Source organism: Argiope bruennichi, chromosome 2 (genome assembly GCF_947563725.1).
Source record: "Argiope bruennichi chromosome 2, qqArgBrue1.1, whole genome shotgun sequence".
NCBI lineage: Eukaryota > Metazoa > Arthropoda > Arachnida > Araneae > Araneidae > Argiope > Argiope bruennichi.
The window spans coordinates 101,040,090-101,059,607 of record NC_079152.1 but is presented as its reverse complement, the minus strand read 5'-3'; the positions used below and the strand labels follow the sequence as shown (position 1 = coordinate 101,059,607).

The window sequence follows — 19,518 nt, the reverse complement described above, 5'->3', positions numbered from 1 at the left end:
ATTTACTCACTTTTGCTTCAAATTAAAGATCTCATTTTAGAACAGATGACAGAAAACTACAAGAATGCATGATACAATGAAAAGAACGACGTAAGACTTGTATAAAAGTATGTGTTATCTGCCTTCAAAAATTTGAAATTTAAAAAATACTGTAAAATTCTCGCTTTTACAATTAATTTCCCCCAAAATAAAATTTTAAATGCTATGAATAACTAAAAAATATTTTTTAACTAATAACCGGGCTAAAGAATGTTCCTTTGGTGCTCTTTAGAAATAATGGAATCTTATTCTTTCAATGAAATGTATATCTTTGGCAAATTCCCTATTTAAATAATATATGTTTAAATTTTCTTTGATCATAAGAAAAGTTTGTACAAAAAACAAATGCGTTATTTTAAATCGTTGCACTATACGCTACACTTTTAAACGTCTAAACGTCAAATATCACATAAAAAACTCAAGTCGATATATTTCTGAAATATTAATAAATTCAAAAAGGAGAAATAGAGTATAATATTAATAAATTTATTCGATTGTATCTGATTCATCTTCTATCAATATGTGTGTATACGACTAAATATGTTTAATTCTAAAATAAATATTTTCAAAGGGTATTAAATTTTCACCCAAAATAAATTTCTATATTCCATTTTATTTTGATTTTGATATGTTTCTATTCATAAGACCATGATCTACGTTGTAAAAATGTGTAACAATGAAACATGGAATGCCTTTCAAAAAGCACATAATTTAAGGAGCGATGAATTGCTAAATTTTTCATAAAACAATGGGAAATAAAATATAATACTAATTATTACGAAATAACTTTCCTCATCTTGCGTAAGGCAAGTATTTTTTTAATATTTTCCACAAACATAATGCCGAAAAATGAAATGAAATTATGTATGCTTAAAGCATTTCCAGAAGAATAATATATTTGGAAAATGTTAATTTAAAAGAAAACGATTTTATCGATTGAACTTTTTATTATGTATTTACATAAAAGGAAACATTATTTCGTCTTTATTATTTTCGTAGAATCTGTTTATAAAGTAGGAAAAAAAAAATGCTAAAAATACCAAACGTCATTTTTCTGATTCAAATGACAAAGAAGAGAGCTAAAAATTGGTTTTATTTTTCATTAAGTGGGTGAAGAAAAATGTCTGCTCTGCTATTTTGTTATGTGAATTTTTAAAGTTGAAACAAACTTGCTGTGTTATGAAAATTAATTCCAAAAGGTAAGAATTATTTCACTATTAATTAAGTTGGTAAGTTTTTAGCATATAATTTTCCGGATAGGCACATATACAAGATTGTATATTTAGAATATAATTTTCTGAACAGGCACATTTAATAATAGTATATTTTATTGCTTTATAATTAAGGTTAATTAATTATTTTGAAATTATAAAATTAGATTTTAGCATTTCTTTCCTATCATTTACGAAAAATACTACAACATATTTTCTGCATATCAATCTACATACTGATTAGATTCTTTCTGGAACTAAAGTATATAATTTTGGAAAATGTTTTGTAAAAACAATCTTTCTTTTATAAATTGAACATTATAAGAAATAATATAAAATTGCATAAAATTTGAAGAGCACAAGAGACTATTTTAATTTGCGAATCTACTCTTAAATTTGTTATTACAGTAAATGCAATTCATGAGCTTCGATATCAATAATAATAATTTGTGATATTAAGTAAGAGTATGTATAGAGTCATATAAATATATGGAGTAACTCTAACTCTCTTAATAATATTTTATATATTGTTTTGAGCTATTATTTTAAGCGAATGAAATTGTTAATGGTAAGATATCAATATATTTATTTTTGGAAGGTTTATGTTTAACGTACTTCTCCATTAGAACATGAGGTCACTTGGGCACTTTCTCTAAGATTAGCTTATTTTTGAGTATTGACGTACAAATTTAAAAAACGAAATAATTTCACTTATTCAAAAATAAACATATTGAATGCATCATATTCTCATACACTTATTTCAGTATATATATATATAATATACTGTGATTTGAAAAAAATAAAAAAAGTCATTTAAAAACCTTTATCTTCAGCTGATATGATATATTCGTTAAGTAAAGCAAAATGAACTGGCCTTTTAAAAAATAATCAGGCATGCAGTAAACGTTTAGTGCCTTCAAATCAGTTGAAGAAATAATCTTCGTAAACAGTATCGAAAACATTATTGAGTAAAGCAGTGGATCATTAATAATGATATGTTATAGAACATATTATTGAGTAAAGTGTAACAACACTAAATAAAGGTAGGTAAAAATACTAACATACTATCATACCAATAAAACACCAAAATTAAAATAATATTAGGCATAAAATAAGTAAGTAAATTCCTAAAATTTTCAAAAAAAGAAGTCTTTTTTTTTTTTTTTAAATATAGTACAGTAAGTTCAAAATGTAATGTTTTTGAAAAGTATCGATTTAATTGAAAACTGTAACGCATATAAATTACGCAAGTATCAATAAAACAGTTATTTATTAAAAATCCACTCAGAAGAACTATTCTAAAAATAATAAACAACATTTTTTATGTATGAACATATGTATTATTTTATAATTTTTTAATAATAAAATATAATCCACAGATTTGATAAATAAAATTAAAAACATTGGAAAAAATTAGGAAAATATCATTTATATTAATGTATTTCAGAAGTAAAAAATATCAGTAAGAATTAATAAAATACAACTTATTTGGAAATCATTTATGTCTTACTTCATGTTCATGACGTATCCTATAAAAATCTAATTTAACTTGATTAAAAATTCCCAAATCATAACCTGAAGAAATAGATCCAATTTCGGAATTTATTTTCCTTAAGCAACAGTTTCAAAGTTACTTATAAGTGTGTTAAAGTTAATTAGCATAGTATTTTAATGATATCCTGCTGTTTAACGCGAAGTTTTTAGCTAATATTAAACAAAAAGAGCAAACGATATTTCAGCATCAGCAAAATTTGGGCTGAATGCGATGGGCTTCAAGGACTTCCTTTGCTCGTTAAGAAATCTCTGAATTATGAAACACGCGTGTGTTGACTATCTAATTATCAATTTAATTAAATTTCAGCCAATTTTCATATTAAAAATCAATTTATAACATATATTTTAAATTTAGGTGTTGAATTTTGATTTTTACTTACAACATAATGCATTTCCCAAAAGATTTAACGGAAAAGCAAGAAAATGCCATTGAAGAAGTAAGTTCATTTATTTAGTCTACAAAATTATAATCGTCAGAAGATTAAAATTTTATATGTTTCGATAAATGAGATTAATTGGTTATTATTAATAATTATCGATGGTATTATGAACAATAATCGATTAATTATATTGATCGAAATATGCATATATGCTGGAAATATAAACATCTTTCTTATAAATAAAATACCTATTTTACAAATGTTTCTATTAATTATTATGCTAGATGATTTAGAATAAAATTAAGATCAGCGCAAAATGAATTGAACAGAACTAGTTCATGAAGATATATCTGTTTACAATTAATTCACAAAGATAATTAATTCATATATATAGAAGACAATTATTACATAAATATATATTTGTAGACAATCAGTTCATATAGCTAGTAGACAATTAGTTCATAAAGACAATTAATTCATATCGATAGAAGACAATTAATTTATAAAGATATATTTGTAGACAATTAATTCATATAGATAAAAGACAGTTAGTTCATTAAAATATCTTTGTAAAATAAATATTTTCATTCAAAAAGAAAATATTTTTGAGTATTACATTTTTTGATTCTATCCTTAATCTTTTTTCTGTTTCTGTCTATAGAAAGGATATCAAATTGAGTGCCACAAGTTTGCTTGTCATTTTGTTCACAAGTTTGTGAAGAATTATAAGATGAGATAAAATTCGGAGTAATAGAAAGCTTTAATTAAATATTTACATTATTATTTGCATCATATTTTTATTTCTTTTCTTTCTTTCCATTTTCTTGGGTAAGCGCCATGTCTGCCGTTTTATCCAGAATTGTTAATGCTGAAATAAATTGGAAATTTAATGCAATTTGTATAAGCAGCACGGAAAAATTGTAAATAATACTTCATAATTTCAGAAAGCACGGGAATCCTTTATTGAAGCATTATTCCACTTATTACTATTGCGCTAATATTGTTAACATGGACTTAAGAAAAAAATTGTAAGATATATGGGGTTTTTTATTTTCATTTAATTCAGCCAATACGTCGAGATATGGATATCAAAGACGAAGCAACAAAATCATTCATATTGTTACGAATCTGTAATGCGGCTTCCCAGCATACCTGGTTCCATTGGAGGTCCCAGAGCTTGGAGACAAACGTGGCAACCATTTGGCGACTTGGCGACGAATTTAGTGACTTTGGCGCCAAAATAGATTATACCCGAAACATCGAAAAATTTCCCGATCCGTCCAGTAGGAACGGAGATACGCCTCGAACGTTCCTGGTTGGTTGAGAGGTTTCTAGCCCCGCCTCCTGAGACCTATAAAAGGAGCTGCAGCTGCCGAGGAAGAGGAGTGAACCAGAGTCGTCGTTGTCGTGAATTGAGTAGTCGTGGACCAGTGGAGTCGTAGAGTAGTCGGGATCCACGTTAAAGAACTGGCTTTCCATAGATAAGTGGAGCAGCGACGGAGTGAAGCTAGTGCTGAACTAAGCTGTGCGCTACTGTCTGCAGTAGAGACAGTTGTACGCTGCTGTTTTGTATGCTGCACGTCTAGGCTGAAGATAATCGTCTTCTGTGCTGTATATAGTTATCGTCTTTGTGCTGTCCTGTGTGTCTTCGTGTAAATAAACGTCGTTGTTTTATTTTCTACTGCCGCCTGCTGATTGAGCGTTCTCCAAACCATATAACTCCCACTATCCAAACGAACCCCTGGAAATTTCGTAACAATATTATATAAAAGATTATTTTTTATTCTTAATAATAAAAATGCTGCAGCAGGTAAATTTGTGGATAGATCGCTTAGGAATATTTCGCTAGTCAGTTGGAAGCGCTTTTCCCCGATCTTTTACTCATAATTATAGATATTTAAGGCGAGGAGGTTAATAAATTTTTCGCTTCCTCGCCGAAAGGAAGGAAGCAATAATTAGGTTAGAGCCAGGAATCAATAATTTGGAACTTCTAGATCGGCAAGCGAAAGTTACAATGATTTCTCTTCGTTTATTTAGTTTTCATTTTCATGTTTTAAGTCAGACACAATTATAAACATTGAAGACAAAATTTATTTAATGTTTTAAATGAATTTCCTTTGGAAATTGCAAATGATTCTCAGAAAGCTGCACGAATAATTTTATACCCTGTTTTTCAAGTATTAAAACGCTTCTGAAAAGTATTCTTTTTGAGACAAATACAATTTGCAAAATGCCTAGTAATTGCATCTAAACCTTTGTAGAAATAAATAATGCATATATAAGCACGTTTTATGCATAGAATTATAAAATTTTAAAATTAGAATAATGTTGACAAAAAAACTTGTATCTGAGATATCGCCACGTTTGATATGAGACGGATTTTGTACAAAAGATTATATAAAAAAAGATACATGTTTATGTAGGAATATTATAACTGAATTGCATTCTTATTTGAGGGTGCACCTATGCTCTTTCACCATTGATTTTTGATTAAAACATCAGCCTTCATCAATTCTATTCAATTTTCTCTATTTGTATGTAGATTGTACTTTTACTCCAGGAATAAACCCTTTTTAAAATGAATTATTAAAGCTTCACCCTAATAAAGTGAAAACATTTATCCATTTAAATTTTTATGTGTTTTAAAATCACTTAGTAAGTGACATGTACTATGAATCCAACATTTTGTATTGAAGTCTTTTCAGTTAGTTCCCCCCCCCCTCTAATTTTTTTTTTTTTTTTTTTTTTTTTTTTAGCTACGAGAGAGGATGAAAAGTTTTATAACACCAGACATTTATGAAGATAATGTCACATTTTATAAGTTTCTCAAAGGTATTTATATGTATAAATTCAGTTTCTTCAGAATCTTTGATTTTTATTATCAGAATTTGGATATACCCAATAAGTATATTTCATTATGTATATTTTCGGAAATATTTAAAATAGCAATGACGTATAAAAAAGTAAATATCAATATAAAAAAAAGAATCTTTAGTTCAAGAAATTATAAATATAGTTTAATATTTATAAAAATATAATTTTATCAATTGGAAGCCTCAGAACGGCATCATTTTACTTTTTTTTTTATTTTCTAATTATTTTATTAACTAAAAGAGGTTCTTTAATTCAAGAAATCATGATAATAACATTGTTTTAACAACAACAAAACTTTCGAATGACGTTACGGCGTTTATTCTTTGATCAACATTTAATGCTTTTTATCATAATGAAATTTAAATTTATTCTATATTATAAATTGAAACATTTTTCATAATGAAACTGTGAAATATTGATCTATTGATAAGTATTATTATTAAATAAAATCAATTTCTATTTGTCTCCGTTAGCTCGTAATTTTAACATCAACCAGGCAGAATCTATGCTGAGAAAGGTAAGAATTATAACCAGTTCTTTCAAACATAATCTTTAAATTTAAAATTATAATGACCAATTTTGTTTGCTACTGTTATTTGAAACTGTACAGAGAATATTAATTTAAATTTGTAGTTCGCTCGTTGACCCTTTACTACAAGTGATCACGTTGGAAGAATACAAAGAGTAGAGTCTTCCAAATTGTCATTGAATTAACTTTTTACAGGCAATATGGTAGTTTTTTAAAAGGACAGACAATAATTATAGATATGAAATGTATTCAAAAATTATTATAGCAAATTCTAATTTCGAAGTGTGTTATAGTGATACTCTTCCAATGATCTCTGAGCATTAAATGCAGAATCTTTTCGATTTATAATTGTTTCTTTATTTAGTTGAAAATAAATACTAATTAAAAATGCACGCTTTGTTTATATGTCTTTATTATATAATTAAATCTGAATTATTTTTCTGATTAATAGGAAAGAATTTTTTGAATAGCTAAAAAAATAAAGTCTTAATTAAGTTTGAGATGACTTTTTGGAATTTTCATAACGAAATAATGTTGCAAAAATTTCAATTATAAAATAATATTCAGTCCTGAATATATAATAAAAAATTTAAATTAATTATTAATTGAAAATATAAATTATAAATTAAAAAATTACAAAAAATAATATAAATTATTCAAAATGTCATATAATCAACGAATTAAATAATGGAAGAATAGACTTCTTTTTATGCAAGTTTAATCCTGTCTTCCCAAACAAAAATATGAAAAATAAATAATAATTAAATATTTAGCACGGCATCTATATTGTTTAGTTTCGACGATAGAACAAATTATTGGAAAATGCTATTTCCTTTTTCTTCTTAGTGAAGCTTTACTTTATGGTGTTAATAAATGAAATTTTAAAAGTGAATGCTATGTTTGAAGGCTAATCAAACTAATAAAAGAAAATTTCTAATTAATTTAGAAGGACTGAAAAAAAGAAATTTTATTTATAGATTTTGTAACTGTTTGCTCTTTCTGAAGGAGTTTTTTTTCTTTCATTTTAAAATTTCTGAAACAAATTATTGAATTTTCCATGTTTCATCCTTATTGTGTGATGATAGCATTTGGAATTCAGGAAAATTTTGCAGATAGATACTATTCTAACAGATTACAAAGCACCAGAAGTAAGTATCAATTTTCTAGTCACCAATATTCACCATTATTTTTTTTAATATTTTATGCCAATCTTTTATTTTTTATTAACTTCTAGTTTGTTGTTACCAAATGGAAAGGCAATGAAAGATTTTTCTACTTTCTTTCTTTTTTTTTCGGTAATTTATTGCATCAGCCTTCAGTATGCCTGTTCTTCCAGAGAGTTCATTTCTCCCAGTTATTCATAGTTCAAGAACAAACAGAACTGACCTACTTAATTTTGTTCCGGAGTTTTCATTCGAGGTTAAAAGAGAAAGTGATATATTCATAAGTGCATCTTTGCGTGTCTGTTCATTTCTTATTCCTACCTTAGGACTTTTATACTTCACAATTATTGGAATATTTCAAAGAAGGCAATTTGCTGAAACAACATAAAAGGAAATATTTAACGTTTTGAAGTGATTAATACAAGATTAATACTAAATGCTGCAGCATTCTAAAAAAAAGAATTGTACCTTTTATTTCCTAGTTTGCAACCTGCAAAGTGCAATATATATATATATAAATATATATATATATATATATATATATATATATATATATATATATATATATATATATATATATATATATATATATATATATATATATATATATATATATATATATATATATATATATATATATATATATATATATATATATATATATATAAGTGAGCAAGTTTTTGCAGAATGAAAAATCATTTTAATTTTTAATTAAATTGTTATTTAATTATAATTTTTTATTATTTTAAATACTATGATCAAAGGGATTTTGATTTTTTTTCTGCAGGTGAGATCTGTGAGAAATTGAAATGTCTTGGTTTTAACAGAATAGGCATTTAAAGAACTAAATAGAGATTATTTTATTCTAATGGTTCTAAATATGGACTTTGTTATCATCGTCCGAGCTGAATTTATACAAAAGAGTGTATCAAAGAATTCGTGACGAAACAAAATATCCACAACAGTCTACAAATGAAGTGGCTCAGAAAATGTCGATCATGGAATTATATAAATTATCATGAAAGAAGACCTTGGTATTCGGTCATATCACAGATTTAAATTGAAAATTTCTTTGCTGCACAAATATAAAAAGGATACAAAGACACCATCAATTGCTGTCCAGACATAATAGCAAAAGTGTTGATATATTAATATTTTCTGATGAAAAGCTATTTTACATTGAGCGATATTATGATGCCAAAAACGATATCGTACATTCAACAAGTTAATATCAAAAACAATACTGTTTGAAAATGAAAAATTAATCACAAACTCATTCTCAAGGACTGTAATTTTAAACTCAGTTTATTTGATGTTCTCACTTTTTAAGATATAAAACAAGACGCTCACACCATGTTGTTCACACTTTAAATTGGTAGTCGTAGATGGTGCTGCTGCAACAGCGCTTGCCATTGGTTATGGAACATTCCTCCCACGTTGCAATGTTTACATTCAACCAATAAATCATACAGTTATTTCAAATGTAAATAGAAAATAAACACAATACAATAACATTAAATAACTGACCAAGAAAGACTAATATAAGTTTACTCATTATTAGGTAAAATACAGACTCGTGAAATGGGTCGTTTGTAAATTCCAGTTTCAGTTTTCACTTTAACTAATTTGACCCATTTGTCTTCACCAAAATAAAGATCAATTATTCTCCCTAATTCCCATTTTTGAGGCAGTAGGTTTTCATCCTTAAGAAGCACTAACTCATTGACTTTCACATTATCTTTTTCTACCATCCCCTTGGACCTCTGTTACAAATTATTTAGATACTGTTTATGTCATTTCTTCCAAAAAATTTGAATTATTTTTATTAGTGTTTTTTTTTCAATTATACAAACAATTGTCTTTAACCTTGATTAAATTTGGCTCTATTACAGCATTTAATGGTCTGCCAATTAAGAAATGGGCAGGGGTTGACGCATCATACACATCAGAATCGGATGACAGAAGTACAAGTGGTCTTGAATTTAGAATTCCCTCTATCTGTGTAACGATTATAAGGAATTCTTCATAACTCAATCTGGCATTGCCTAAAACTCTTTTGAAATGATATTTAAACGCTTTCACTCCGCTTTCCCAGAGACCACCAAAATTAGGTGCTCTCGATGGCAGGAAGTAAATTCTCCCAGATGACATATAACTAGCAAGGCCATCGTCTGGGTTCGCAACTAAATTATGTAATTTACAAAGCTCCTTGTTTGCTCGAGTGAAATTTGTGGCGTTATCAGAAAATAATTTCGAACATAAACCTCTTCGAGTCACAAATCGCTTTTTAACATGCTACAAAGGCCTCGGATGTCAAAGTGGATTCAGTCACTTCACAAGTAGATGTCAGCTGTTTCAAACTGTAAGGCACTCTTCACTTTTGTTAGTAATTTTGCTAATAAAATGACTGCAAACTACTCTAATCTCGGTATTGTAGCACGCTTAAAAGGTGTTACACATGATTTACTACAAATCAAGTTCACTTCGAAGGCTCCATCAACTACTGTTGATTAGTTATAAATGAGCCGGCGTCCTGGCATAGGGGTAGCGCGTCTTCCCCGTGATCTGGGCGTCCCGGGTTCGAGTCTCGGTTTGGGCATGGTTGTTCTTCTGTTGTTCTATCTGTGAGATGTGTGAATGTGCCCTCCTGTAAAAAGGGGTTGTGCAAGCGAATGAATGATGCGTGAGTGGCAAAGTCGTACTCTTGGCCCTAGTTGGCGCTGCTATAAAAAATAAGAGACGTTCCCCCTCAGGCTTAAATCGCTGTCTTCGTAACAGTGGGCTTGTCAGTGGCAAGTGCCATAAGAAACAAACAAACAATCAGTTATAAATGAAACAATCATAAGCAGAGTCGGAGGTATCTGCAAATCCATGTAGCTCAATATGCACGGTTGTGTTTATTAATAGGCAGGCATCCCTTAACACTAACACTGTTTATTGTTGGCAACGATTCGATGAAGTTATTCCACTGTTGCGCCTCCGTTTCAGCAAGCGGATCACTCCAGTCCAATTTCGAATACCACAGTTTGTGCAAAAAGAATTTTGCTCCCGTTATAACAGGGTCCAAGAGTCCGAGAGGATTAAATATCCACGATATTGTGGAAAATAATGATCTAATTATATGCGGAACCACGTTTTCCATATGAATTTGGAAGGTAAAGTATCAGTGGTAGGTTTCCACGTAACACCTAGTGCCTTTGTCTCGTCTTGAAAATTGTAGCTACTGTCTGATCCAGTTTTCAGTTCTGGCTTATTGCTATACCATTTATGCAATATCATACCTGCACTATTGAAAGCCTTTGTTAACTACAATTGCAGTTCTTTTGCTCCACTCAAAATGTCTGCACCATATAAAAGTCTTTTTCTAACACTGGGGAGGCTAATGGATAGTTCTCTCTCTCATCTCTAGATAACTGAAGTAGGACTCTTGTTACGAGATAAGGGACACTTACTGTTCCATAAGTAACAGTTTTGAGCTCATAAGTTTTAATTTCTTCATTCACTCCCTACATACAAAGAATTCTCACAAGTTTTGTTTGGCTCGGGTCAATTAAAATCATCCTATGCATCTGTTTAATGTCAGCCACAAACGCATAAATATATCTACGAAATCTCGTCATTACATTAAACAGGTATTCCTGAATAACCCCACCGTTATACTGTAAGGAGTTAAGAGGACCACTGTAAACGATAGCATACAAATTACATAGCGTTATGTTTGTTTATTTTTGAGCTATTAGTAACATTATAACACTTAATTACAATTGTCGTTTATACGAAGTGCTCCAAACATTCTAAAATTATTCGAAAAAGTCTTTATTTTTTATTTATTACTCTAACCATTTTCAAGCAAAAGTTAATTGCATGCATTTAATTTTGTGTTTGAGAAAGGAAAACGAATGCTTTAAATAACACAAAACTACTGATTTTGGTAGGAAATATTACAATGTTTGATATGAAAGGAAATATCCACTTTAATTTCAAAATAACTTTTACACGTATGCCAACTTACTTTTCCACAAGGTTCTATATATTTATAAAAAATGTTAAGAAATTAGAGAGGGGGGGAAATGAAAATGCCTGGAGTATTTTGAAATTTGAGAAACCTATTTTTTTTTTTTCCTTCAGATAACAGCCATTTTTATAAATTAACTAGTAAGTTTGTATTCAGTGAATTAAATGCTTTCTTTATGTATTTAAACCTTTTGCATGCATTTAATATACATTTTTACAATATAATCCGATGTATATATAATAATAATTTTGATACGAAATTCGAAACTTATCTCATTAATTTAGCTGTTCGGCACAAAAATGCTGATATTTTATTATAAAAGAATTTAAAGAGCGATTACTACAAATCTTTGAAATTTAACATTAAATTACTAAAAATATTTTTAAAATCATGAGACATCAAGCCCACATTTTTAGCTGTATAAAGGTTTTTAATAATTTACCTGTATGAAGGTGGACATAGCACTTTGTTCCTACAGTTAAACTGCTCATAATACGTCAAAAATTGTCAGAATTATTTTTAACATTTTGTACCTTTATTTCACTAACGTTTGATTTAAAGAATGAAAAATTAACTTTAACATCCGAAAATGGTTTGGAGAATGTTCCTAATCGCTTTAATTGAAATAAAATTAATTTAAGTGAAACATTCCATAAATGAAACTAAATAAGTTTTCCTTTATTTGTAGCATTTTCTGTATAATTTTGAAGTTTTATTTTGGAATAATTAACAGGTTGATGTAAAAGTATTTAGTCAGAACTTGGGTCAGATGAGGAAGAACATTTTAAAGTAATTGAATCATATATTCAAACAAAATATTTATTTTGGAACCATGACTTTTAATATTCGATTTTTTTTGTAAAGAATTTTTTATTCATGTTTTCCACCCTCAATTCTACAGATCTAACAATTTAACCATCTACGTTCTAAATCATGACAAATTCCCTTTTTAAAAAATTTCAAATTAAAATGTTAAGATATCTACTATCATAAACATAATTTATACTAAAGATAATAGTTTACTTTTTAATAAGAGTATATACATTTCTCTTTTCGAATAATTCAAAATTCTTTTTTGTTTCTTCTTTTACGAGTACCTTGCTTTTCTAATTTGTTGAAGAAGTGGGAGAGCAAGTACCAATTGAAGTTGGGAGTCAGTTAATATGATGAGTGAAATAATTTTAAAATTCTGTATTACATGACCTTATCATCTATTTTATCAAATGCTTCCTTCTTTTTATAAATGATTCTAATATGTGAATTAATTATAATGTATAATTTTAAATGTTATAAAATCAACCTAAATCAATGGTATTAATAAGAATGCTATATTTATAGGTATGCGAAAAATATCTATCTCAGAATTTTCTTGGTTGTGATAAACAAGGAAGCCCTGTGTATATGTCTGCAATTGGGAACACAGACAGCAGAGGTGATACGAAAGAAACTTTAATGCTTTTATAACAAAAGAATTCAGCATAAATTTTATGCTTGACGTATTATATATATATATCGCTTACTATGTGAAAGATTTTTACGGTATGATTTTGCAATGTTTTAAACTGTGATTTTTTTTTTTTGTATTGGCTTTTACTGAAGTTTACATTCAGTTTTAACTTAATGTATTTCATTCTTTTTAACTTTAAAATTTTTTCATTTATGGTGTTAAAATTTATGAACTACTGAAAAATCGTCATTTGTTTTTGGAAATCATCAAATAATCGCAAAACCCATCAGCAAATATGGACACAATTATTCTATTAAAAATCCAATCCAATATGTGAATTTCCTTGAATAACTATTTTTATTAAACACTACAAAGAAATTCGTATATTCCCTTGTTCCAAAGTTAATTATTTCATTAAAAGTTGTATAACGTTGCCCTTAAACGTCAAATTCAGCTTTTCTCGATAAAATATTCATTCGTAAATGGAAAATATTTAATAAAATTAAAATCCGTAAAATTGTAGAAAGTGCTGAATCGCAATACTGTCTTGAATTGTATCTGTAGTAAAATATTCAGTGATTCAAATTATTGAAACTAAACTGATGTAAATGAACAAACATTTGTTAAAAGAATTTATAATTAATATTAAATCATGCATGTATTGAATTATTTTGGAATAATACTATTTATTACACGTCAAATTATTTTGGATCCATTTAACCTCCGTTATCTTTGAGAAAATGTAAAAAAAAAAATATCAAATTTAAATTGGATTTCTATTGCGAGAGGGGGAGATTGAAACATAGTTTACGATGTCTAAACGAAAACTTATAAACCTACTTTTAATATTCAAATGGCGAAAATTTTCAAAATAAATTTTGTTTTTCAAATAATTGAAATTTTTTAGCACATTAAATTTTTACTATTGAAAATATTACCAAAATCATGAATCTGGGTCAGCCTTCTTTTAATTAAAGGTAAAAAATCCTTAAAACTGGAAGAGCTTGTATTTATTTCTTATTAAATATTATTTGCTACGTCGTTGTTTAATAAACTTGAAAGTTTTTTTTTTTCTAGAGATGATAAAAAGTTTAAAGCTGCCCAACATTTTGAAAAAGAAAAAAAATTGTACAGTTGAGTATGGAAACTGCGCTACCTGGAAAAATTATCTTAGTTGTTAGAAAAGAATGTTTTAATAAATCTTTACATTTTTCTGAGCGAAATATCTCAATATATTTCACCATACTCTAAGCATGACTAATAATTTAAAATAGTTTTAAATTAGGATTTTTCATTTTTTTAATAATTGGCTATTTTTTATATTTAGGTATCTTCAAATCTGCAAATAAAATCGATGTATTAAAATGCTGTCTGAAAGTAATTGAAATGGGTCTTCACCAAACTAAACTTCAGACATTAAAGGTAACATTATTTTAAAGTCATATTAATATGCTTGAAATTTCAACTGTTTTCAGTGGTATATTGGAACTCAATAAACTACATCATTTATATTCATTCTCAGGATTTATTATTTTTTTTCCTACTTATAATTCGAAGAGAAGGTTCTGCTCTCCAGCTGGCAAGGATTCAGCTTTCAATTCAGCTGACTTGCACATAAAAAAATTCTTTGTAGTTCTGTATTTTATTAAATTTTACTTAAGTTTCATGTTTATTGTAATTTACCCGTAAGAAATTGCTATAATTATATTTATTTAAGACGTATTCGTGTTTCCTTAAGATTTATTTTTGTTCGGAGGTAGATGTTCAAAAATATTTACTAGAAATAATTATCTATTTAAAAACAAATATTATTTAAAATTAGACTAATTATAATCAGACTAGAATGACTTTTAATATAATATCAACGTTTTTTATATAATAATGTTGTTATTTATCGTTACTTCTGCTTGTGCTTTCTTTCGTATTAAGTTAAATAGAGTCATTAAATAATTTTATCATTAAGTCTGTATACAATTTTCTTTTAAATCAGAAAATATTTGTTATTTTCAATTCAACATGGTTTTTACTTTCTGCATCGACATACCACTTGAAAATGATAGAAATATCTTTTTTTTTGTTCTACAAGCATTTAATGTTTAAAAAAAATCATAAGAATTTCAACGTTTTTTTAAGAAATTTCTGAATTAAATTTTATTTAATAAGTTCTTTAGGAAATCATCTTTTTAAATACAGTTTGAAATCAACATGATATGTCAAGATAATATTTCACTAGGATTGTTTTCTATCTCATTTAATTAATCTTAATTTCAGTATTTAAACAATGAATGCTGTGTTTGTATGATTATGCTTAAATTATTAATTATTTTAATCACATTTAAAGACATCAAAATAAACAAATTTTAGCTACATCAACTCAAATATGTATGTGCGATTTGATTTGAATCAGGAAATGTTTTGACTTTCAAAATCTACTCTTTCGTGACTCTTAGTGATAAGACCACATAAGATCTTCCTTGAAAAAAACGCAAGGTTAATTCCAGCATTGTTGTGAATTTGCCCTTGCTGATAGTGATCGGAAACGACAATCAAATTTGAAATTGTTTGCTTTAAAATTAAATTGTAACAACTCATTCTATCCGTAGACTTAGCAATAATGCCCTAACCTGTCACAACAACTCACTCAATGAATCAGTCTCATTTTTTAAAACTTGTATTTATGAATGTCTACTGAATACAACGACACCAAGTCCGTACTTAAAGCCTCAACAAAAAGTGAAGAAATGGTTTAAGGAGCTATAAGACCTTTAAACCTTTAAATTTTCGATTTTTTTTTGGGGGGGAGGGGTCATTTGATAGTCGAAACCTTTCTAAATACTTTTTTTGTGCGTGTGTGCGTGCGTGTGTGTGTGTGTGTGTGTGTGTGTGTGTGTAGTGAGAAACGTGAAGGTCACTGTTGGCATATCACTCAGAAACTTTCTCTTTAAAATCTTTTTTCTCAATACTAAATTTTCAAACCTTGCGAGTAAGATGAAACAAAAATGGTTCATCGTATCGATAGGTATGCTTATACAAACATAATAAAAAAAATCATGCAAAATGAAAGCATTGTATTGCATACATTTTTTCAGTACTTGATAAAAAAGTTATAATTTTTTTAAATACTATCATGTTTTAACAACATAAAAAATAAAATAACTCCGGTAATTCTATTAAAATATTTATCTCTTTGTCATGATTATCACGTTATGTTCTTTGGGAGTAAATTGGTGTAACATTTGTTAATATAAATTGCTTATTTTCTGAAAAACTTTCCGCGCTGGCAAATTCTGTCTTCGAAAATCTGTACGTAACATATTTTTTTTCTCACATGTATTTGAATTAATGCAAATTATTTCACTGACTTAAAAATTCATAAATATAAGATTAAATGTCTTATAAAACTGTAGCAAAAAATCTATTAAGTTTAAGAATATTTTCTTACATTCGGCAGAGTCGCATTTGACCAATTTTCGAGGTCTGTTTTAGCTGTTAAAAGTCCTATAGCCTCTTAAGAAATATTTTCTACTTTCCCCAACTAGACCCAATTGTATAGATTTCATATAATGGAAGGATTTTACCCCCCCCCCCCCTCCTATCGTAAGAATATTAATGATATTTAAAGCATTTGGCATTAAGACTTTTTCCAGTTTTCAGATAGACTATTTAAAGTTCTTTGATTATACAGGGTGCTCATTAATTATTGTCGGGGTTTCCGTACGTCATAACTTTCGAATAAAAAATATTACGCAAAAACCGATTACGTATTCGTAAATTACAATTCAAAGAATTTTATTAATGATATTAAAGTGTAAAGCTTGCACAATTTGCACTTCGTAGGTATTCAGCTGAAGGCGATTCTTTGAGTTGTACTTTACGAATACATAATTCTTTGAGTTGTAATTTAAGTATTCATAATTCTTTGAGTTGTAATTTACAAATATATAATTCTTTGAGTTGTAATTTACAAATATATAATTCTTTGAGTTGTAATTTACGTATTCCTAATTCTTTGAGTTGTAATTTACGAATACATAATCGCCTTCAACTGAATGCCTACAAAGTGCAAATTGTGCAAGCTTTACACTTTAATATCATTAATAAAATTCTTTGAGTTGTAATTTATGAATACGTAATCGGTTTTTGCGTAATATTTTTTATTCGAAAATTATGAGGTACGGAAACCCCGACAATAATTAATGAACACCCTGTATTTAAGTAACTTTCATAATTTGTGAAGTTTCTGAATATTCTACTACAAACAAATATGTGTTTTTATTATGAATGCAAAGTTTAATTGTATAAGCTGCTAGTCAGAGATAGACTTGTTTTTCTGCTTCAAAACAAATAAAATTCTCTAACTATTAGTTTCTAATTGTTTTAGTTTCTAATTGTTCTCCACTAATGATGCTTAATTTAAATGCCATCAAAGTCTAATTTGGCTTTCAAAATAAAAAAAAATGAATTTCTCTTATTTATTACGTATTATTTTTATACATATCATCTGTTTTCGAATTAGTTACAGTGAAACAATAAAACAATACTTCATTACTGAAAATTATATCACATTCGAACATATTTTTATTTTATTTATTGTTATACAAAATAGTTACGTAATGTGAAATTGAATGCGTAATGTGTGTATTGAATTATTTATGATTATAATTATTTTAATACATTCTCCGTTTATGAGTTTGCTGTTATCAATGAAAAGAAAGCATCGAATCCTTTCAATCCAATGTTTTGAATAAGAAAATGAAACCAAGCTATTCGCGAAACTTATCTTTAACTAAGAGATGTAATGATTCATTTCTACTTTATTTGTCTTTTTAAGATATTTGCCATCTACGTATATGGATCTGATTCAAACAGATTACTACTAAATTTGCATAATCTGTTATAAAAGAAAATGGGATCAAAATGGCAAATCTGATAAATTTTATAATAGTTATTTCAAGAGATATGGGACGCAGTGGGCTTATAGCAAAAGCTGAGCGGAGGTTTTTTTTATTTTGAAACCTAATTTCTCTAAATACTTAATATTAAAATTTGAATTCCTTGAATATTTAATATTACAAGCAACTACAAATGAGAGTCAAATGCCATATTTCAGGGGTGATAAAAACTTGTCTTGCGTGAGAGCCAGCTCAGACCTCTTTTTCTCAGTCTTCTATGTTTAAAAATTGGATGTTCCATCCCAAACAGAGTTCTAACATAATTTGAGAAAGGATCGTTAATCTAAATATATTTATAATAGCAGCGAAGTCATCTGATTTATAGATGTCAAAAGAAATAATAAATTTTTGAAACAGTTACTCGTTTTGTGAGATTGTTATTTATAAATTTTATAAGATGTTAACCATTGCACGATTTAATATTTTTGACAAAATTTGATTTAAAAAATGCCAAATTATAATCGTAATTAATAATAAAACCTCCGAACATCTGATGCCTTTCGTATAAATTTTAAACTTCCGTCAAAATTTTAAAAATATAATACTGAAGATCACTAATAGTGTGAGCAGGACTTAAGATTTTAAAATTATTCTCTATCTATCACATAATATAGATGGTGATGTGAAAATATCTAAACAATTATAAAGATATCTTTTCAGATATATTAGAGGTCTTTCATGAGCTTTTAAGTAAAATTAATTGTTCATATATACCATAAAAAGCAGAAATTTTTTTAAGAGTTACTATTTGAAGAATTAAAATTTATCATTACCTATAATGTAATTGTAATGACAATTTCGATTTAAGAATTATAAATAATTTAATGATAATAGAATATTATTTAGCAATATGATCCAGAAGAAAATGCGTGTTTTTATTTTAAGGTATGTAAAAAAACCAGATGTATTTATGCCATTTTTTTCCCTTTCCTACAGCTGGGCAAACCAGTCACTCAATGCGTGTATATTTATGATATGGACAAAATGACGTTCACCAAAGCCACTGATAGATATAGTAAGTACTGAGTTTTTGTGTTTAACGAAATGTTAATTTCACTAGTATTTATAAATTTCAAATTTTCTGAAATTGTTAAATGTAGTTTGAAAATACCGGAGTGAATCAATATAGATGAAAAACACACAGGAATGCATAATAAACAATAAAATTATGATTGCAAAATTCATTTGATGCATTTTTGAATGGCGGAATCCAATTTTCCTCAGAACACAGGATATTATATTTATATATGTGTTCTTGTGAAAAGCCGATATTTGGCAAACATCGATATTCTTCTATTAATGTTAACATTCTTATAGTCTACTGGTGAGCGGCGGAATAATGCTTAAATATATT

General features: G+C 27.7%; 1 protein-coding gene across 1 annotated transcript in view; it reads left to right on the top strand.

The window, feature by feature from the left end:
• The first annotated feature begins 1,130 nt into the window (after positions 1-1,130).
• The window catches only part of LOC129961551 (SEC14-like protein 4), a 38,489-nt gene continuing 20,101 nt past the window's right edge, over positions 1,131-19,518 (top strand). Inside the window, exons 1-8 of the mRNA XM_056075035.1 lie at positions 1,131-1,238; positions 3,160-3,241; positions 5,941-6,016; positions 6,532-6,575; positions 7,673-7,735; positions 13,104-13,197; positions 14,540-14,634; positions 19,101-19,179. Coding sequence (XP_055931010.1) covers positions 3,191-3,241; positions 5,941-6,016; positions 6,532-6,575; positions 7,673-7,735; positions 13,104-13,197; positions 14,540-14,634; positions 19,101-19,179 — 502 coding nt within the window. The 5' untranslated portion in view covers positions 1,131-1,238; positions 3,160-3,190. The remainder of the gene's footprint in view (positions 1,239-3,159; positions 3,242-5,940; positions 6,017-6,531; positions 6,576-7,672; positions 7,736-13,103; positions 13,198-14,539; positions 14,635-19,100; positions 19,180-19,518) is intronic.